The sequence below is a fragment of the Polypterus senegalus genome, chromosome 17, assembly GCF_016835505.1.
Source record: "Polypterus senegalus isolate Bchr_013 chromosome 17, ASM1683550v1, whole genome shotgun sequence".
In the NCBI taxonomy this organism is placed as follows: domain Eukaryota; kingdom Metazoa; phylum Chordata; class Cladistia; order Polypteriformes; family Polypteridae; genus Polypterus; species Polypterus senegalus.
In genome coordinates, this window is record NC_053170.1 from 85,576,892 (window position 1) to 85,600,730 (window position 23,839).

General features: G+C 41.4%; 1 protein-coding gene across 1 annotated transcript in view; it reads right to left on the minus strand.

The window, feature by feature from the left end:
• ankfn1 (ankyrin repeat and fibronectin type III domain containing 1) overlaps positions 1-23,839 on the minus strand; it is a 195,216-nt gene that overhangs the window by 96,708 nt on the left and 74,669 nt on the right. The window contains exons 4-5 of the mRNA XM_039739380.1: positions 16,612-16,806; positions 13,524-13,637 (exon numbers count right to left, since the gene is read on the minus strand). Of these exons, the coding sequence (XP_039595314.1) occupies positions 13,524-13,637; positions 16,612-16,806 (309 nt within the window). The remainder of the gene's footprint in view (positions 1-13,523; positions 13,638-16,611; positions 16,807-23,839) is intronic.

Here is a 23,839-nt window from a genome sequence, read left to right on the forward strand (position 1 = left end):
TGAGGGCAGATGTCGACTTTTGTCAACACAACGGGCTGAGGGCAGATGTCGACTTTTGTCAACACAACGGGTTGAGAGCGGATGCTGATTTTGTGAAGACAACGGGTTGAGGGTGGATGCCGACTTTTGTCAACACAACAAGTTGAGGGCGGATGTCAACTTTTGTGAACACAATGGGTTGAGGGCGGATACCGACTTTTGTGAACACAATGGGTTGAGGGCAGATACCGACTTGTTAGCACAACGGGTTGAGGGCGGATGCTGATTTTTGTCAACCCAACAGGTTAAGGGCGGATGTCAATTTTTGTTGACACAACGGGTTGAGGGCATATGTCGACTTTTGTTGACACAACAGTTTTAGTTGATGACTAAAGTCAACATTCAAGGGTCAGAGTGTGGTAAATAGCTGTAAACTTCGATAAAACTTACTGTTATGCTATAGGCAGACCCTCTTTGCTAGGAGGACTGTTAGACTCCTTGACTGCGTGTACATGAGTAGTGTAAACAACGGGTAGAATGGCAGCGACATCGAGTGAGAGAGTGAAGCAAACGTGCAAAGCAAATTATTCATTTTGTATTATTTATGTATTACTTTTTTTGGGTATAATTGCTAAATTAGACTCTGACTTATCGAACCACAATTTTGATGCAAGCGTTCTGGAAATCAAAAATGAAAGACATCAGCTGTTTGGTCCACAGCTGATCATAGTGCTGAACATGCAGCAATGTTCAGACTACACAGACGGATCCATGGGAGGCAAGCTGGCAACTGGACTTCATCAAATGACCACGGCGTGCTAGAGGAAATTACAGATTACCAGCCACTCAACTATTTCAAACTGTTTTTTTTTTCCAGAAAGTTCCTTTCAGCTTATGCGTGATGAGACAAACAGCTATGCAAAAAGTATGTGAATTTACACACTGTAGGGGCTCATGGAGCATAAAACAGAGTGACATTTGTCATAAATAAGTATTTTAGGTTGATTTATGTGTGAAACCATTGCTTTGTGTGTTTTTCAGAAAATGTTTGGAAAAATAATTCAGCCATGGCACAAAATGAAAAATAAAAAATTAGCCCTAAAAGAGTTAGTCTGTGACTTCATAACTCGTTGTAAAGGACAACAAGCATGAGCTGGCGTCTCAAGAAGGCCAGGCCAGTAATTGGACAAGAAGGAAGGCAGGGAAAGGTCTGTCAACCAGGAGATCGGTAGAAGGTGCCAACACCACCAAAGAGAGGTAGTAGACAGGGGTCAGCATGGGAGCTTGAATTTTTTTTTTCTTTTATTTCACCTTATACAATTTCTTGTATTAGGAATTTGCTAGTTTTTGCATACCCCTTGGGGTCAGACATTGTACAGCACCCCTGGAGCAATTGAAGGTTAAGGGCCTTGCTCAAGGGCCCAGAAGAGTAGGATCTATTTTGGCAGTGACGGGGACTCGAACCGGCAACCTTCAGGACACCAGCGCAGATCCTTAGCCTCAGAGTCACCATTCCACTCAAATGTAGCAAGCTGCAGTGCACTGTAGGTTCTGACATCACATTCTCATGGCCAACATTACGTATTTCAGCAATTTGTCTGTAGGATCAGACCAGTTGGACTAGCCTTCGCTCCCCATGCCCATCAATGAGTCTTGGGTGCCAATGACTCTGATGCCAGTTCATTGGTTTTATTGGTAGGTACTAATTACTGCATACTGAGAGTTTTCTTATATTGAAGGTAGGTAATCATTATGAAAAATGCAAACATAAGTCATTCCAACAGTATCTGGTGAAACAGAGGCAGCTGTATTGGACAGAGGTCAGGTCAGGTTGGAGAGCATGCACTGGTACAGCACATTACCACACCCACTACACAACGAAACAGCTTTGGATCCTGGTTGGAAAGCCCCCAGGCAGACACACGGTTCACTCCCACCCTATGTAAATGACCCTCTGTCTGCCACAGCCAGGTGTTATGTGTACATCTCCTTGGCCTGGTCCAGCCTTTCAGTTCCTCAACAATGAGGGTTGGATCACCCTTGGAGAATCGCACCACATTACCATAGTGCCATAAATGACGCTCCCTCACAATGCAGGGACTCCATGAGCAACCGCTCATTCGACACAAAGTCAAACCAGCGGTACCCCTGGATTCTCTGAAGAGACACAGTACTCAGGTCACTGGATAGCATCCATGTCTCATAACCATATAGCAAGACAGGAAACACCAGAACTCTAAAGACTTGGACCTTCATCCTTTTGTAAAGATATCAGGAGCGCCACACACCCCTTTCCAGAGACCTCATAATCCCCCATGCTCTTCCAATCCAACAGAGAATAAATAAAAAAGATGAGTAATTCAGTGATACCGAGGTAGTATGGAAAATATAGAAAATAAATAAATGAGGTTGGGATTACCTCTTACTCATAAGACCGACTGAAGTTTATCTTTAATACAGTGTTATTGAAGCTGTGTGAAAACAAGATAAAATAAATCAAAGACGCCTATACATCAGTACAAATGAGGGCTGAGAATGGCGGATGCAGACATAGCGCCTGCTGATCAGGGGCTTATGACAAACCAGTGAGGCTGTAGTCAATAGAGAAAACATTCCATTATGTCCAAAATCTACAGTAAATTTTAATTAGTTTCCTGCTTATCCATCTCGTTTTTTTTTTAGCTTAGTCTACAACACATGGAAGATGAGAGAGTTCAAAGAAGTTGTGGCCTGGACATGAGGGGTCGGTGATGATTTGCTCTGCCCATTTCATAACTGATTCAGTAAGGTGGGAAGACTGGTGTCAGTGATCTTTTCATTGGACCTGACTCTTCGTTGTAGCCTGTTCTTGTCAGGCTTAATTGCTGATGCAAACCACATTGTAATGGATGAAATGAGAAGAGACTCCAGACTGCCCTGACGACCCCAAAGGGCCAGCGGCTCAACCACCTTTCTGCAAGCATAACTGAATCAGCATCTCCTGCGGTAGATGGACCTCCCTCAGCTGTCCAATGCTGTCCGCCCACCTGGACCTGCCCCTTCCTGCCCAGCAGTCATTTGACTGGAAGATCTGCCGTCTGCAATCGAGGAGACTTGATTTTGCATTTTCATGTGCTTTACTTTGATTAAAACGTATTTCAGCTATAGAGGCTTTGCTCAACACTCTCACTGTCTCATTTGATCTTATAACACAATGTAGAAGGGAAAGGAGGAAGAAGTGTTACAGTACCTGATCACAGAGTGGTAAGTGTATGGAATTGTAGACATTTTATTAAGGTTTACACATCAAAGAGTATAAAAGGAGAAAATAGGGTCACTGTAGGACCTTAGACAATAAAACATTAATATGCTAAGGAAGAGGAAGGCTGGGAGGCAAGGAGGAATTCTGGAGTTCTACAGTTTAGTAGTGTCACACACGTGCGATTAGGGGACAGCCAGAGGCTCCAATTCAGGGCATGAAAACACCAGAACAAGGGTAAGTAATGAGCACTAATGCCTTCTCTCTTTTCTCCCTACAGAACCACAGTAAGTAAATCTTCCTCACTACCGTCCCATCCTGATGACCTCATTTCAATCTTGTCCTGATGACCTCACTTCCATCTCGTCCTGATGACCTCACTTCTGTCCCTTTCCAGATGACCTCCCATCCGTCCCATCCTGATGACCTCACTTCCATCTCGTCCTGATGACCTCACTTCCATCCTTTTCCAGATGACCTCACGTCCGTCCCGTCCTGATGATCTCACTGCCATCCTGTCCTGGTGACTTCACTTCCTGATGACCTCACTTCTGTCCTATTCCAGATGACCTCCCATACCGTCCCATCCAGATGACCTCACTTCCGCTTTGTCCTGATGACCTCATTTCCGTCCCTTTCCAGATGACCTCCCATACTGTCCCATCCAGATGACCTCACGTTCGTCTTGTCCTGATGACCTCACTACCATCCTGACCTGGTTACCTCACTTCCTGATGACCTCACTTCTGTCCTTTTCCATATGACCTCCCATACCATCCCATCCAGATGACATCACTTCCTGATGACCTCACTACCATCCCATCCTGATGACCTTACTTCCTGATGACCTCACGTTCATCTCGTCCTGATGACCTCACTTCCGTCCCTTTCTAGATGACCTCCCTACCGTTCCGTCCTCATCCTATGTCCTGTAGCCATAATATTAAACCTGATTCATCCATTTCTCATCGTCTTTTGCTGTTTTACAGTGCATCATACCAGTATCAGTCCTTTGTGATTACTCAAACCACAATATACGGGGTGACTCCCCAACTCTTGATTTTATTTGACGTCTATTTATTTTACAGTAGTAAGCTCAATAGTTATACTAAGACTTAGAGGGGTATTGACTTTGTCTTTCTTTATAACATTAGAGCATTAGAACAATCTGGAAGAGAATAGGCCATTCAGCCCAACAAATCTCACCAGTCCTATCCACTGAATTCTTCTATAAAAACATCAAGACTTTATTCCTTATATTCTTGGTTTTGTACAATAAACAAGGTTTCCTATCCTCATACTAGATAATGACAGTGGGATCTTTTCCTGGGCGCAGCCATTTTGTCACTGCAGCCACTGTAAAAACCTCCCACTGTTCCATTTCATTCAAACCAGGGTGGTGCTGAGCTGCGCTCAGGTCCTAATTGGGGATTCTGAGGTGTTTTGTCGTGTGGTGGGTGCGGCAGTATCAGTGTAGGCTCCCAACCCATTTCTCTCTCTCGATAACAACACATGTATTTAACAAAAAGACAGCCATATATTTTTGTATTGCAACTGTATTGCTTTACCTAAAAACAATTAAATGCCAATCAAAGCAATTGTCTTCCATTAGTGCTTCCTAGAGATGACATGCTGTATGTAAACACTTTACATATCCACTGAATTTATGGTTCTGTGGTTTCATTCATCTGTCTGAAGGCTGTCAATGCTTACACATGGGACAAATGCGAACAGCCGTGAGGACATGGCAGTGAGACTGGGGACAGAGCGGGCCATCCCAGAGCTGACATCTGATGAAAGCACCTGACCGGCTGTAAAGTGAAGACCTCCGTTCAGTGTTGTACAGTACAGAGTACTTCTCATTGCAATGGATGGATTTGTGGATAGATCTGCAAAACATACTGCTTATTAATGTGCATATACAGTGCCCATGAAAAGTATTTATACCTTTGGACATTTCTCACGTTTTATTATTATAATGCAACTTTGAAACCCAGGGAATTTAATTTGACTTCCTTGACACCGATCAACAGAAAAAGACTCTCTAACGTCAAAGTGAAAAGATAACTCTGCAAAGTGGTCTACATCTCTCTATTATAAAAAAAAAAAAAATCTTGGAGAGTAAAGTAAAATAAAATATATATCTCAAAGGCTAACTGCTGGATAATTTGAAAGAAAAAATTCAGACGTGAGCGTCAGTAGGTTTTGCGCCTTAGGAATCGAGTTACGGTTCTATAACATTTCAGTAATTATTTCCCGCTCTGATGCTGATCTTTCTGATCATAAATTAGGTCATTACAATAGCAATTGACGAGAAGAATTCCTAATTACCGTATTTACTCCTGTACCATGCATCCTTGTGTAAGATGTGCACCTTAATTTTTACAAAGAAAATCGGGAAAAAATCTTTTGCCTCGTGTAGGACAGTTTTTGATTGTATAGGAAGCGAGTGAGGTTGGAGTAAGACACAGACGTTAATAACTCTAATGGAGGATAATTATGTCTCGTTTAATTCTTTCTGCACATGATACAGTATATTGTACTATCTGTAAGCAGTACCCCTACTGCAGAACGTTCAGTGTTTGTCACACCATGCTGCGAAAGGTGGGAATGACAAATAGCTCTATGAAATGAGAAAAGAAAGAACCGTATAGAGACAATCGGTAAAGGTCTGTAACGGCAAGTGGAAAATTATTGTGCTCACCAGAATATTCCAGTTTAATCATCATCTTCTGATTCGCTGCTGGATTCACCACCGCTACTGATGTCCCATACGGTGTCGTCTTCGCTTCCCCATAAGGTGTCGTCTTCGCTTCCATCGATGCTGTTGGGTATGCTGCACTTTTTGAAGCTTTTCACAACCAAATCCTCTGGAATAAGCATCCAATCAGCGATGATCCAGGCACACACCTGCGCCAATGTTGGGGCTTTCATTTTGCCAGTTGCCGTTGTTTCGTGTACCGCTCTTGCAGCCCATTAAGTGCGTAACCCATCCATGTCTTGCTTTGAACTGAGTCATTGGTATTCCACATTCTTTCACTATATCACGAGCTTTCACCTGAATCATCTCCGTGGACACTGCATATCCAAGCTGACGCCTGCCTTGAATGTAATCAGTGAGTGCAACTTCAACTTGTGGGAACTGGGCACGTTTTCCGCGAAATGCCTGTCTGTTTATGTTGCATGATGAAAGTTTTTCTTTCTTCTGTCGCCAATCTCGAACACATGACTCTGGAACACCGTACTTGCGATCTGCTGTCCGATTTCCTATCTTCTCTGCTTCCAAAATCACTTTTAGTTTCTCTCCCGCCATGAAGGAGCGTAAACACTTGCTACTATCCATGCTGAATAACGACGACAAACTGATTCAAAAACAAACCTACCCCTACCGTATTCCTCGTGTATGACGTGCACCATTTCCTCGTGTATGACGCACACCTGATTTTCTAATGCTCATTTTCGGGAAAAAATGTGCGTGTGGTACACAAGTAAATACGGTAATTTCAGAATTACAGTACTTGAGGGTTCCTCTACAGCAGGGGTGACCAACTCTGCTCCTGGAGGGCCGCAGTGGCTGCAGGTTTTCATTCTAACCATCTTCTTAATTATTTACTAGTTTATGCTGCTAATTGGCTTAGTTTTAATTAACTTGACGTTGACCACTTACTTGTTTCTTTTTCCTTAATTAGCAACCAAACTATAATGAGACACAAAACGCGCCACCACATGAACAGCTCACCACAGTATCTGAAAATAAAGAAAGTAAGGTTCATCTCCTCAGATCACTGAAACATTTTGACAGTGTTCTTAGAAAAAATAGAAAATCAACAGTTTAGGAAATGTCTGCTGTGGCAGAATGAGAGCAGCAACAAGCCATGGAATGAAATAATAGGTTTAATTAACAATAAGAATCGGCTTCTCATTAAGAAACTGGTTGGAGTTGGAAGCACCAAGTCAGCTGGTCATCTGTCAGCTCGCTTCATGTCTCATTTCTGAATGAAGAAAAGAATCAATTCAGAGCACTGAATCCTTAAAAATAGGGCTATCAAAATGAATGGAAAAGGAGTTAATTAGCAGTAAAATCTGGTCAGTGATTAGGTAAAGGGTTAGGATGAAAACCTGCAGCCTCTGCGGCCCACCAGGCCCGGAGTTGGACACCCCTGCTCTAGAGTGCCTCTTTCTCCTGCATGATTTGGCTGAAAAACTTATCAGCACATCGTCAACTCATAATAGGCTTAAATTTTGAGTTTGGTATTTTTCCGTCCCACTGCTTTTGTTCTAGATCGTCCTCAAGAAACTGTGACACACAGACACACACACACCTATCATCGAGATATCAGTGTTTCTGGTATCAGGGGATCCTGAAATGTCGAGACGTGTCAAAAACCAGAGATCGAAATTTTTGACTATTCTACAGCTTTCGCTCCTCACCTGTAGATGATAGGTTATGGCGGGAGAGGGTGCAGAGCAACGAGAGGAATGATTGGCTCAGTCCAACAGAATAACTCCAACCCCTGGAGGGTATTTGAACCTGAATGGATCAAACCCGGCAAATTGACAGACTGAAGAACACAGTTGAAAGAGATTGATAGAAAGAGAATCAAAACAAAATAAAAACAAAAGTAAAAGAGGGACAGGATAAAACCTTCATGGCAGTAGAAAATAATTAAGGGAACATGAACATTTTCACACAATGAAAAGAAAAGAAAAGACCTGGGAAGGGCCGTTCATCCATCCATTTGCTTTTACAATACAGTGCAATACAATTTATTTTTGTATAGCCCAAAATCACACTAGGAGTGCCGCAATGGACTTTAACAGGCCCTGCCTTTTGACAGCCCCCCAGCTTTGACTCTAAGAAGACAAGGAAAAACTCCCCTTGTAGGGAAAAAAAATGGAAGAAACCTTGGGAAAGGCAGTTGAAAGAGAGACCCCTTTCCAGGTAGGTTGGGTGTGCAGTGGGTGTCAAATTAAAAAAGGGGGTAAATACAACACAATACACAGAACAGAACACAAGTAATCCTCAATAAAATATAATAGAGCAAAAGAAAGATTGCAAGTACAGAGCAGAATTCAACAGTTGATGATATTATATAGTAGAGTCCTGGAGACCTCGGCCATCAAGCTGCCTCCCCCTATTGGCCATTCTTTGGCTGAGTCAGTGCTGGGCCAGCCAATCAGATGAAAGAACCCCTCTACCCGATGGTTCCTGCGAATCATGTAATCTGTAATGGTGTTTCCTTTAGAAGCAAAAGCTCCCTAATTGAAATAAGTTCTTTTAAATTGCGGCATTTTAAGTAACCGAAAGATACAGAGATATGATATTAAAAGGTAATATCCCTCCCATAGTGATACGGCGGTAAACAAATCACATAAGAGAAAATAGAAGAGAAGAGAAAAAGAACCCCTCTACCCGATGATTCCTGCGAATCATGTAATCTGTAATGGTGTTTCCTTTAGAAGCAAAAGCTCCCTAATTGGAATAAGAGTCACATAAGAGAAAATAAACGTAGCTTTCTTTACTGACGATCCATGCGGCATTACAAATGGAGGAAGCTATAGCAGACAATACATAAGGTCGGATCTTGATTTATACAGTCTACCATTTTCCGTTGCTGCACTGGAAGAATTTTCGGGACGGATGACGACAACATCATCCGGCCATCAGCTTCAAAGGGTTTGGCCGTCGTCCAAGCCTTTTTATACTGGCTGCTCCATGTGCTTGTCCTCTCTGGTCTCCAAACAAGAAAAGGAAAGGACTCAATTTCATCTCAAAAATAGTACAATGCCTTCGCAGTTGTCCCCTTCATTCTTCAAACTGCTAACCTAGTGGTTTCTAAATGCAGGCAGACTAGCCCACATGTGCCAAACTTGGCATGCTCATGTGAATGAATCCATAAAAGTGTTTTACAGAGACGGTGACATTAACCTTAATATTATAACAAATGGATCACTGGAAAGGAATTTAATTAATTTCCCAATTTTAAAGACAAACATACCATCTTCTACCCAGCCTAATCATGGACATCATAAATATTCATCATTTCACAGGAGCTCATTTTCACCTAAGACACCCCATGATCTCTTATTACTAGATGCCTTATCAATCTGAACATGGTCTTTAAAGCCATCAAAATCCATACACACTGGGCACTTCCTTCTGCTACAACAGCGGTTGCGTCACACGTAATCACAGTACATCCAATGGTACAACCGTACTCGATCCTTTCAGTTATTAAGTCAGTTGATGGATGTCATTAGAGCGTCACAAGTTGGATGTTTTAATTTGACACAGGAGGACTCCTTCTTGTCCCGGCATCCTTATTTACTATCTGTTGCTGAATACTAGGAAGTTACCCTCTGTCACGTCAAACTGTACATTTGTCAAATTTCTATAGCAAAAATGCAGTAATAACAAAGGACAAAACCGAAAAAACATCCATGAAAATGAAAAAGAAAGCTTTACACGAGATGCCTCGGTGATAAGACCAAAGCAAACATGGAAGGAAATGAACTGCCAGGGTGCTTTGGGTCAGCATCTCCTGTCACCACACATTTCAACAAAGTGCCTGCACCAGGGCAGACTTTGCAGATTGTGAGATAAACCGCAGTAGACAGGAAGTGAACGGAGCAAAAGGTCATATTCAGACTGGACGCCTCACTGGAATCTCTCAGTGGAAGGGGTCTGCTTTCAGGTCAGTCTACAGGAATTGGCATTGAAAACAAGAATCGACTGGCACCCTGTCCAGGGATTGTTCCTGATTTGCGGCCTACCTCGCGATTGCCTGTGATCCTGCTCAGGACAAAAGCGGGTCTAGAAAATGGACAGATGGTAATGATCACCATTATTTAGCTGCATGTCATTCCTCTGTGAGCTTTATAACTATTGCTAGGACTCCATACTATACTTCTGTCTGCTTCATTTTGGGCGGCAGTCAGTAAACCTGGCACCTGGCAAACCCACAGGCCATTACAAGATGTTTGCAAGCATTTGGAAGTGTTAAAGAGCCCACTTCTACTGTTTCCTGTGATGAGGAGCTGGAATCCATGTCCACTCTTAGAAATGCTGGCTCTTTAATGGCACTTTAGGGTTCTTTACTGGGTTGTGTGGCTCCTCAGAGGACCCTTGCCTGACAAAGCACCACTGCATTCTGTGTTGGGTTCTTTGCATTTGACGTTGATCCTTTGTCCTTTGAAAAATGTCCTAATATGTAGAATAAACCTGAAACCTTTAATGTATGGTAGGCTACCTAGCAGGACACCAACAGATTAAGAAAACCTGAACTTGGCCTGTGTTACTGTATGCAGGACCAAATTCACAGATCTGTTACCCCCTATTCATGGTTATTTATTCCACGGAGTCTGTTATGGATCTAAATACGAGGGCAAGTCAAAAATGATCCGCACTTCGCACTTAGATTAAAACTTGGCATACGAGGTCCCTGTATGTGTGAATGACGTGTTACATCAGATCATTTGTAACTGTGGCGTGAGAAACAATGGCTGTCCCACTTGTGATTTGCACAAAAGAAGAGCAACATGTGGTGATTCGTTTCTTGTGGTCAGAAGATGTGCCTGGTTGACGATTTTTATCGAAGACTGTTTGCACAGTAGGGAGAAAGTGTTTTGTTGCAAAGAAGTGTGTAGGAATGGATAGAGAAGTTTAAAGAAGGTCACACAAGTGTCAGTCATGAAGGAGGAGCTGGACGTCTGTCCACATCCACGACTGACGACAACATTGAGCGTGCACGGGAAATGATTCTGTGGAATAGACGAGTGACGGTAGATGATGTGACAAATCATTTTCAAATCAGCTTATGTAATAATCTATGACAGACTTGGGTTTCGAGAGAAGCCCTATGAGGATGAAGATTCACATCTGATGATGAAGTGAAGACAGCGGTGCATTCGTGGCTCGCAGCTCAACCCACAACATTTTTACTTTCTTGTATACGAAGTATAGGGAAAGCATTGTAATCGTCCAAAAATTCCATTTTGAGAGTTTGATGAATCTCGACATTTCAGACCTTCCTGAGTCCGAAAATACCATTTTTGGAATTATATCTGTGTGTCTATCTGTCTGTGTGTGTGTGTGTGTGTGTGTGTGTAAAACCCATAACCTGAGTACGCTTTCACTTAGCCCAACCAAATTTTGCATACAAGTATTAGGTAGAAAACGTAGATTTCTATCAACTTTTGGGCTATTTCTATTAACCGAAAGTGGTACTTTACCTTTTATTCATGCAACTGCAGAGTCGGATTTATTCAACTTTACTTTTATAATAATTGTTCAATATATTATTCATTTGATTTGATTTGTTGTTGATGGTTCTTTAATGTACATAATATAAAAATATTATCATTTTCTTGCAGTTTACTCCTCAAATATCCATCCCCATATCTGCGTATATGAGAAAGTCGAAGGGGGGCTTTCAATGAAGAAATACAAAAGTTTGTTGACAGATGGACAAAGTGTTTTGAAAAGCAGGAGATTATGTTTGAAATATTATGCACGTGTCTCTCCTGAATGTTGATTCAAATAAATTCTACAGGCAGAGTGCGGATAATCTTTGACTCACCGTCGTAAATGAACATTCTTTCTGGAGCCTTCATGTGGATGGGTCTATTGGGAACCAAAAGTGGTTCCTCTATGGCAGCGTATCTCAACCTTTACGTATTTGCGATCCGAGTTTTCATAACAGTTTTAAGCGCACCCCCCTAACATTTTTTTTGAAAGGAGCCCACTAATACCAATTTGTTCTTTTTTAATTAATGATATATCATAGATGCATATTTTATTATGCCCACTTAACTTTTATCGACATTTATCTAACTCTATATTTATTTTTCTAGTATCCGAATGTAGCTTAAGTTAATTTGTTCTGCTTTCAATAGATGCATTTTTCATATTTTCGATTCTTGTTTTCTTTTTTCACATCTTCGCACCCCCCCTTTTGTTACTTCACACCCCCCTAGGGGGATCCGCCCTACAGTTTGAGAACCACTGCCCTATGGCATCTCTCTGAAGAACCTCTCTGGTACCTTCATTTATAGAGTCAAATGAAATATTACATTCAGATTATCTTGCTTTACTCCAAAGGGATCTGGGAGTATCAAACTGAAGAATCAGCCCTGAACAGGACGCCAGTTCACAGACCACATGAAGGCACAAAGCATTAGATCGGATTAAAACTGAAACCAAAAATCCGGAGTGGTCTCCCATAGACTTTCTCGTATATTCAGATATGGGAATGGATATCTGAGGAGTAAACTGCAAGACAATGATTATATTTTTATATTATGTACGTTAAAGAACCATCAACAACAAATCAAATTAAATGAATAATATATTAAACAATTATTATAAAGGTAAAGTTAAATAAATCAGACTCTGCAGCTGCAAGAATAAAAGGTAAAGTGCCACTTCTGGTTAACGGAAATTGCCCAAAAATTGATAGAAATGTGTATTCTGTATGTAATACTTGTATGCAAAATTTGGTTGATCTAAGTGAAAGCGTACTCATGTTTACACAGACATAATTTAAAAAATTGTATTTTTGGACTCAAGAAGGTCTAAAACGTCGAGATTCATTAAAATCTCGAAATTGAATTTTTTAAAGGTTTTCCAATACTTTCCCTGTACTTTGTATACGAGAAAGTCAGGGAGGTCTAAAACATTGAGATTCATCAAAATATCGACATCGAATTTTTGGACGATTACAATACTTTCCCTATACATTGTATACGAAAAAGCAAAAATGGTTCGCCTGTAGCGTCTCCTTGAAGAACCATTCTGGAACCTTCATTTTTAAAAATGTAACCAGTGTTGCCAGGGTGGATGGTGTGAGCCTACCATGGAAGAAGTAGATGTTTGAAAATGGATGGTTGGATGGATGACAGGATGTTTCCATTTTAAATCCATACTGGTTCTTGTTTATAACTATGATCAGCATAGATATATTCATCTATCCATTTGACAACTCATCGATCCATTTACTAATTCTTTTCCCAGCAGCACCAGGCCTTGGATGAGGTTGGTCACAGGGGTAGTAATCACTGGATGCAGATGACATACAGTAGTTAATAAAATGATTACTAATGGCATTTATTTTGTTTCTCATTGCTGAGTTGGATCATTTGAACCAATTTACAAACTATGAACTCTTTTACATTCTGTCAGGATCAGCCACCATTTTATAATACATCTTTATTACTCAGAAACTACAAAAAGCCCATCAGAACAATCAAATGAAAAATGAGTGGATGTGCCACCCCACAGAAACACGGACAGAAAGAAACGACTCACCTTTGTATCGGGTGACTACAGCAGAGTTGATACTGAGAGGTTCCTGAAAGGTGACAGTGAGTGATGTGCTGCTTGTGACGGCGAGCCGGACATTAGATGGCGTCTCTGGGACCCCTGAGAGAGAGAGAGAGAGAAAAAAAAAAGAGAGACCCCGAAAGGTCACCATAAACATTTTCCTAACAATAAAAAATAAATAATCTTTTCAAGATAACATCCGAGGAGTTTATGGCTGATGAATGAACTGGCTTGGATGGAAAGATCCTGACAAGGAGGCCACCACACCACATCCATTATTGCAAAGTACTGGAAAAAAAAAGGTGCACATTACATCAAAAAACATCTTTACGTTTTCAGGTGTTGTTTTCTTATTTCTTTAAAAAGGAGGTAAAAATCCAAATTTTGATTGGAAATATTTTCAAAATTACACACCCTACTGTGGGTTTGACTTTGTGTAAACTGCTGAAATTAAATGCAAGTACTGAAGATACAACTGAACAAACACCAGGAAACATGGAAAAAAAAAAAGAAAAAGTAGTGAGACGCGTCTGCTGGACATACACAGCGTACTCTCAGTGTGTGCTTTGCGACTTAATCCAAGGAGACCATGTTCTTAAACTTCTAGTTAATGAGCATGAAAGCATGTGAAGGGTGCACAATAATTCCACTGGGGTAATATAATATGAGGTGAGCTTGAGAGCCTACATTGATACAGCACATTGCTGCACCCACTACACGATGAACCACCTCAGGAACCCAAATTATGACCCAAGCACAGCCATACAATGGGTGACACCTCAGCACCACACTAGTTCGAATGGAATGGAACAGTGGGAGGATTTTTACAGTAGCTGGAGTGCCAACCCCTGTGTTTTCCCTGTAAGTTGGAGGACCAGCTTGCAGGCTAACGTCATACCCAGGATGGAGTAATTGCAGGCTAAGGGGCTTGCTCAAAGGTCCAATGGAGTGGAATCACTTCTGGCGTTTCCAGGGTTAGAACTGGCAACCTCCTGATTGCCAGCGCAGATCCATAATATAATATCTGTATATATAAAATTCTTTTTGTGTTTGAAACGGAAATTGCGTATGACCACAGAACACATTATAATACAGGAACTAATTACTTTGTTTGTGGACGCCATTTTTATATCGTCTTTACAAATTGTTATTATTTGTGTGAGAGTTGTTTTACTGATATTGAAAAGAAGTAAACACAAACACGCCGATCTATCCCATAAAAGTGCGCCCCAAGTTGCCCCCTCCCAGCCCACCTCTCTGGACTCCAGCACTGAGCCGTCCGCCACCAGGCATGTTCTGACAGAGAAGTTTTATTTATTCGCCCACGTGACTGTCGCGGAAATTGCCACATTCTAACTTTTTTTTAATTGGCAGTACTTGATAGTAGAAGAGATGAAGAAAACAGCCTTGCGTCTTTCTACTTTTTAACTGCGCCGAGCTGTAGAAGACCGTCTTCAGCGGCGAGGTGTCGTGACAACAAAGTGGACACTGGAAGGTTGCGGAATGTCGGGCTGCTCTGCCGGGTCGACAGCTTCGCAGTTTGGGGCAGCATCCTCTCTTTTCGCACCGTTTGTGACATTTCAAGTGCCCCGTCGGCTCCTTGGACAGTGGAAATCTTTGCAAATGAGTGTAATCGGCGCCATCGAAGCGTGACTCTCTTGGTAAATTGCAGTGCACGGCTACTTACTGTCCCTTAAGGTGAGTTTGGGTCACTAAAACCCCACAACATTCAAGGTTGCTTTTGTGATGAATTCTTTTAAAGAAGATGGAGGGTTTACATCTAAGAAGATGTACTGACCTCTTCATGTGAAGTATTGGACTTGGGAATTGTTTGGACCTTCTGCCCGTTAAGCATGGAAGGGCAGCATCCACATTTCTCAGAATAATTTTTCTCTTAAATCACAGGCACGTAGTGCAAGGTTGTCAAGCAGGTAGTTTACCTGAAACCACTGCAGTAGTACTCAGTGTATCTTTACTTCTTAAATGTTAATGTTTTACTGTTTAATAATTTATACACTTCTTATATATCATTCAAATTCTCTTATGGAAATGTTTTACTGTTTAATAATTTATACACTTCTTATATGTTCTTCAAATTCTTTTATCAAAATGTTTTACTACTTAGTAACTTATTTTATAAATACTACATTTTATTTTTTTCCCTTGATCTCAGTGAGCGAAGCCACTGGTTAATCAGCTAGTAATATAATATAATATAATATAATATAATATAATATAATATAATATAATATAATATAATATAATATAATATCTCTCTATTATAAAAGGAAATTCTAGGATGAGACTTTCTCAGAGATAATTTCAGGTTCCACTAGACGAGACTTTTGCCAAGAGATTTTGACAAGTCCTCCTCTCAAACATTTACAACCACTCTCACCATCCAATCACTTCTCATTCGTGCGAATGCTATTGTCAGACACAGTTCCTGCACTCTCAGCTCCAAGCGGGGTCGGAAATAAAAGACAAAGAGTAGAAGACAAAGTAGAACGTCGTAAAGAGGTTCAAAAATGTTGGCGTGATACACATACAGAACAGGTTAGATATTATGAAAGTACTAAAATTTCTCAAAAAAATGATAGCAAAGATCGCATTAGCACAAAGAAATGGAAATTATTACTCAGTGAAATAACAAAACAGCGAAAAGAGATCGAATATATGGATATAGGTGATATGACAGAAGTATGTAGTTATTGCTCGGCTTTAAACTTTAATTCGGAGACTTGTTGATCATCTAATTCATGTTTCCATCAGGGAAAAGTAGTGTTTCTTCTCAATGAAAAGGCGTATACTTGAGAATGAAAAGATTTGTTGTTTGGTGAAAGTGAAATCCACATACGTGAGTGACAGAGACAAGAAGTTGATGACGCATATCGCAGGCAAGGGGGTTGGTGAGCAAAGTGAACAGGAGGCATAGCCCCCTAGTAATATAATATAATATAGCAGCAAAGTGACTTACAACTCAGAGATAACAAAATGAAAATCAAAGCAGCCATCTTGTCCCACCATAGCAGTGGCAGTTAGGGGTCTTGCTGGTAGAGAATACATTACTCACGTGAATGATCAAAGCCAGCCTTCATTCGTTTGTAGAGCCGGTATCTCCACTCCCAAGCTTTCAGCTGTTTTTCCTTCTCGGAGATGTCCGTATTGAGCCCCTCTGCAGACACCTGAGTGGACAGCTCATTAACACGCTGCTGAGCTTCATGGACCAGGGCAGTGAGATGCATGGCGCGGCTCTCCAAGCTAAGGACTGTGAAAACAGAAAACACCATACTCTTATTAACATTTTATTGAAGTTGCCCTCCATTTTGTACCTGACCTGCCTGCATGAACCTCTAAGAGGTTATTTTGTTGGTCACTTTTCAGTTCATCGATATACTCAACTGTTGGAATAAGTAGGCTTTATTCTCAGTTTATTAGCAATATTCAGTACTGTGTAAATCCATGAACAGAAAGGTTTTGTCCCCAACACTTGACTCATTCGGTCACAATGGAAGATGTGAAAATCGAAACTACACCTTATGAGAAGAATTTAGTAGTCGTAGTGGACTCGATGCTATAATCTGAGAGACAGTGTTCAGAAGTCATTAAGAAGGCTAACAGACTGTCAGGTTATATAGCGCCTTGATGTTTGGAGTACAAGTCCAAGGAGGTTCTGCTCAAGCTTTATAACACACTGGCGAGGCCTCATCTGGAGTCCTGTGTGCAGTTTGGGTCTCCAGGCTACAAGAAGGACACAGCAGCACAAGAAAAGGTCCAGAGAAGAGTGACTAGGCTAATTCCAGGGCTACAGGGGTTAAGTTATGAGGAAAGATTAAAAGAGCTGAGCCTTTACAGGAGATTAAGAGGAAATCTGACTGAAGTGTTTAAAATGATGAAGGGAATTAGTCCAGTGGACCAAGAAGGTGACTTTAAAATGAGTTCATCAAGAACACGGGGACACAATTGGAAACTTGTGAAGGGTAAATTTTGCACAAACATTTTTCTTCATGCAGACAACCTTAGAAACATGGAATAAGTTGGAATAATAATAATAATAATGCACACAGCAGAAAAGATCATTGTTCATTAGAGACATCTTAATAAAGTGCCACAACTGCATAGCCCACAGCATCATGAAGGACCACTCCCACCACCCCCACGGTCTCTTTGTCCCACTCCATCAAGCAGAAGGTACGGTAGCATCTGATTCAGTTTTGCCAGCTTCTGCATCAGCTTTTACCCCTAATCTCCCTGGACTGTAAGCCCCTGCCCTCAGATCTGCTCCTATTAGTTTATTTATGTACAGTACATTGTTGCACTTGTTTCTGCTATTGTCTTTTATTATTAGTTATTGTATTATTTATTTTTACATGCTATTACTATTGTCACGCATGCACATCAGAGGCTCTGTCCAGGTATGTAACAATCCACCGAGGTGAGAGGGGACGCTGTTGCTAACAATGTCATCTCCTTCTTTCCCCCACTGTTTCCCCACTCTCCACTGGTTCAGCTTCCATAAAAACCACCCGGACGGGGGTGTCTTCATTGGCATGAGCAACCCGCTGGACAGATTCCACCACCACAGTGACTCTGGCCAATCTGTCTGACAAGCCTCGTTTCTCGAAATTTGGAAACCTGCATAATGGGAAAAATAGACGCCAAAGACTTTTGTTTTATTTTTTGTGTCCTTGGACAATAAATGGGATGACCCAGTTGACACCTCAAATTTTCTTGCTTCGTGGAGCTGTCATTCCTGCACTTGGCCACCCTATCCATTCAATTATATATTATTTATTTTTTGTATAGCATAGTTTTTTACCTGTCTCACACTTGTCGTCTGTTTATGTATATGTTGCACCTCAGTCCTGGTGAACATTACAGTGATCCCTCGCTATATCGCATTTCGACTTTCGCGGCTTCACTCTATCGTGGATTTTAAAGTAAGCATATCTAAATATATATCACGGATTTTTCGCTGGTTCGCGGATTTCTGCGGACAATGGGTCTTATAATTTAGGTTACATGCTTCCTCAGTTTGTTTGCCCAGTTGATTTCATACAAGGGACGCTATTGGCGGATGGCTTAGAAGCTACCCAATCAGAGCATGTATTATATATTAACTAAAACTCCTCAATGATATACGATATGCTTCACGCGCGGTGCTTGATTGTTTGCTTTTCTATGTCTCTCTCACTCTCTCTGCCTGACGGAGGGACTGTTTGCACAGAGGCTATTTGCCTGGAGGATACGGACGCTCCTCTACAAAATGCCGCTTTATCACGGTGCTTCGGCATATTTAAAAGCACGTATTGATTTTTTGATTATTTGCTTTTATCTCGCTCTCTCTGTCTGACATTCTCTGCTCCTGACGGCGCCCCTTTGAAGAGAAGATATGTTTGCATTCTTTTAATTGTGAGAAAGAACTGTCATCTCTGTCTTGTCATGGAGCACAGTTTAAACTTTTGACTAAAGGGTGTTATTTCATGTCTAGAGGGCTCGAATAATGTTAACAGTGTGGGAGAGTTTATAAGGGCTTATAATATATAAAAATGACCATACAAACATATGGTTTCTACTTCGCGGATTTTCATCTATCGCAGGGGGTTCTGGAACGCAACCCTCGCGATTGAGGAGGGATTACTGTATTTCATGTCGCTGTATGCTGCAATATGGCGTATGGATTGTACGACGAAACAGCCTCTTGACTTGACTTGAAATTTTCAATGGATATTACCGAAAAATGGCAGCTGATCCAAACTATGAGCAAAACCAAACTGCATGTTTTCACCTAAACAATAAAATCTGAGGGACACTGGAATGGCACTCAGCACAAGCGTAGCCATAGATCCATAGCTGCCAGTTCATGAAGACACTCCAAGTAGTGCCTCCTCCAGATGAGCAACAATCAAGACCAGCAAAATACCTGATGAAGAAATCTTCAATATGATTGAGTAATAGGAAGAGTTGTGGACCCCAGTCTGTACCACCAGTATAACATGATCACATAAATATCCATCAGAAACCAGAGGGGTTCAACCTTACATGACAAATCTGGTAAACCGCTAACAGAAAATGGTCAAGACGTGGTAAATATAAGTGGACTCCCCCCACAAAGGGAGCAAACAACATCTATGGTGTGGTAAGTGGTCTTCACATGGTCCAAAATTGTGAAAGAACAGCATATCAAGGGGAAATGGCAGGTACAGGATGCGTACCCTCCCCTCATCAGCGACTAAATGGATTAAAACTTAAGTGTTCAGCTTGGTGACTCTCAGTCTCAGGGTTCAGATCAGAAACACGCCACGAGCTCCAGTAAGAGCACAAGAGGCTGATGGAGTAGCTGGCCTAAATACTGGAGGGTCTCATTACACAACCCACTTCTCTCTCCCTTTTTTTTTTGCCTCATATAAATTAGTAACATGAATAGCAGCGTTGCACCTAATTTTAGAAAGATGTCCTCGCGAACTGCAATCTTTTGTACTCTAGCAGGCTTACACAACCCACTCAGGACAAGAGAATATTACTCACTACCAGAAAGGGCCAGAATTGAAATCATTTGAGCTGTAAGAACAGCAAAAAAAAAAGGTTATTTTGAGAAAAAAGAAACAAAATAATGAAAGACAAAAATTAACAAATTACAAAAAGGAGTGTACTAAAGGACATGCAATTAGACAATAAATGAAAGAAACTAATACAAATAATTACATAAACAAAAGGAACAAAATAAGTTACAATTTTAAAATAAAAATTAATAAAACTAAAACCAGAGATGGAGACCCACCAAACCACAGCACGTATGCCCCTGTCTGAGTCAAACATATTAAGAATTGCTCACACAAAGCAGGACGATTTGAAGGCCTTCATTAACTTAATGTAAACGTCTTTGGGATTTAGAAGAAAAACAGCAAACTCTGAGAAAAAAACAAATCCACAGCAAGATGATCCACAATCCAGCTGGTGTCACTCTTGTGCACTTGGGGGACAGCTTAAAGGCTCAGGTGGTGGTAATTCAACGGTGATCCACAAGGTGGCTTCTTCTCTTCCTCCCTCTACAGACCGGATGATTGACAGACTGATCACCGATGATGTCACTTCCGATTCTGGACCCGCCTTTTCCTGCCTGGCCATCATTTAGCTGGAAGCGCTGTCATCTTGTACAGTCTCGTCTTAGATTTGTGCCCTGAGGGACATTCGTTTTTCTGAACAGCCCAAAAACTTGCATTTATAATATATGGGGGTCTCAATGTCGCCACAAACCTTTTTGATTTGTTCTGTCACTTTTTACACTGGCCACAACTGGGCTGGGACTCAAACCAAGGCCCACGTGTCACCCTTCTTTACATAATTGATGCCCATCACAAATGTGTAAGGGGGCACAAATTCAACTTAAATCCTGCCATGAAAATGTGCTTGACACAACAATTTAAACAAGGGAATTCATATTCATCCTCTGAACTGCACTACTATCGTCTAATTACCAAGTACCACAAGCTCCCTCTCACATTCTGCTTCTTCATGAATATTAACAAAAGTGCAGGGCAATTCGCTTATGCTTGAGCAGCTTCTCCCATAGCAAGCCTTATGTGTCATGCTGAAGCAGCACCGCAGTGTTTATTTGGGATGCTAACAGAACTAAAATGTGTTTGAACATAAAAAGCTGCTTTAACATATATTAGCTGGAAAACACCACATGATTGTTCTTTGCTTTTTTGTAGGCCTTTTATGGTGTGTGATCAGACCATAGTGTGTGCCCGTGTATTTATATCATATATGGCTTATGGGCAGTTCAGATATGCACAAGAAGTGGTTTTGCTGATGTTCAGTTGTAGGTGGTTTGAGTCGCACCATTTAACAAAGTCTTTGATTAGGTTCCTGTACTCCTCTTCCTACCCACTCCTGATGCAGCCCACGATAGCAGTGTCATCAGCAAACTTTTGCACATGGTAGGACTCCGATTTGTATTGGAAGTCTGATGTATAGAGGATTAACAGGACTGGTGAAAGTACAGTCCCCTGCGGCACTCCTGTGTTGCTGACCACAATGTCAGACCTGCAGTTCCCAAGACACACATACTGAGGTCTACCTGTAAGATAGTCCACAATCCATGCCACCAGGTATGAATCTACTCCCATCTCAGTCAGCTTGTCCCTAAGGAGCAGAGGTTGGATGGGGTTGAAGGCGCTAGAGAAGTCCAGAAACATAAATCTTACAGCACCACTGTATTTGTACCCTTCACTATTGTACTATTGCTATGTTCATTATCTGAATATGCACAGAGGCGGCCTTAGGAGTACGCATGGCCTTGGGCGAGTGTCATATGTGGGGTCGAGAGCCATAAGTGTAGGCTATATACCGTACCACCACCCTCACGGGCTTGTCCGCCTCTAATGTTGTACGCCTTATTATTGTTAAAATACATGGTGCCTTATGTCGGTACCATTGGCCGTTTGATTACATTACATATTGTAATTGTTCTTATATTGGTTTAGTGGCCTTTAACCAACTTAATTAATGATTCCGAAACATTTTTCACATAAAATTAACAAACTAGATAACGGTCGTTTCTGCCGAACCCGCTGGAGTCGGCAAGTTTATTTAATTACGGAGAACCAGAACACTTGTAATAAAACGAACACTTACCAAACAGCTGCTTTGACAGTCACAGACGGCGTGTGATAGGAGCTATTTCTTGGAGGCGATGACTCAGAGGCGTCCGTTAGGAACGTTAGGAACGCCCTGCCGAGGACCACTCTTTTCACCCAAAAGCAAGAAACATGATTTTTCACTCTATATTTCGACAAGAAAGAAGAGTCGAGATAAGGCCATTTGGAGACACCTGCATGGTATTAGCGTCGCCTTCTTTGCTGACCCAGTGTAAATCCGAAACTGAAGGGTTTAATTATTATGGTATTTTGAAACCAAAAATGTTGTGCTAAGAGCTTTCTTGGTTATTGGTATAAATGCTGGGAAAGGCTTCTAAAGTAACAAGATCTCTTTTATGAGTGGTTTCTGAAGAAATCCACCACGTACCGTATTTCAGTCTATAACGGATTTGAATGTCTTGCAGAGGCCCCGCATATTCGTATGATGAGCTGACATTGACAAAAGAATCTCCTATCGCGGGGCCTGGGGCGATTGCCCTAGTCGCCACCCCCAAAGGCCGCCTCTGATATGCCAAAATATCAATATTAGGTCACCGAATGGGGATCTTCTCAAGGGCACATGTATTCATACAAGTCCGCCAGGACAAAGTCAAGGTGTTCACACGGCTCATGTGTCTGTTTCATTCCTAGGCCATTTCAAAGTGTCCAACCTGGAATAAGATATGACTCCCAGCTATCTCTGCCTACCTCTATTCACACTGACACGTCTAGCTCTGTTGTTTCTAATTTGGCTTCTGTGGAGCTCAAAAACAATTCCTGATGACTAATGAATATTCTGTCTTGTCATTTTATACAGAGATAAGATACATATTTTACACAGCGCAACACCAGTAGTGAGTTATCACACATGCGTACAAATCTACAATAATGGAGGGTCTTACCACCCTATAACTTCTTCAGTTTGCTCTGTATTGTCTTATTTCATTTTTATTTTCAACGCTTACTACAAGGGATGTTCAAAAAGTTTCAAAAAGAAACGATGAAGGCTGGAGGAGTAGTAATTAGTCGTGTCTGGAGTATGTCATGTAACAGGGAAAAATTGCATCGCTAAGGAAGTTGACTAAGTAGAAAAGTGATGTCATTTGTTTTTGAAATTCTTAATATCTCTCTATTATAAAAAAAAAAATCTTGGCAGAAAGACCAGGGAGATGAGATGTGATCTTCTCGGAGGACAATTTGACATCCCGAGAGAGACACTTTAACGTCAACGCGAGACAGAAGGACAGCTGCTGTACAGGCTTTTAAATGATTGATGCACAGCACGACAAGATGAACAAGCTCCTCGGCAGAAGCAGCACAAAGCCAGTAGCTGATCTGTTCGCATCTCCTTAGCATGCGTTCAGCTTCCCTACTTCACCAATCGAGCGGGAGAGACACGAAGGGTGGAGATTGAGTGAAGCGAACGAGACCTGATCCTCTCAGAGAGACACTTTGACGACACGCAAGACTAGACATTACAACCATAGGTGGCAAAACCTGTGAGATGGTGACTTTTGTACGTCACGTCCTACATATAAACAATTTAAAACAAGTTCACGGACATCTAACCTCACAGTTGTTGGAATGCTTTTGGCAGACACACTTCAGGTGCTCCCAGCTCTTAAAACAACGACAAGCAGAACACGCAGCTCGCCAGCA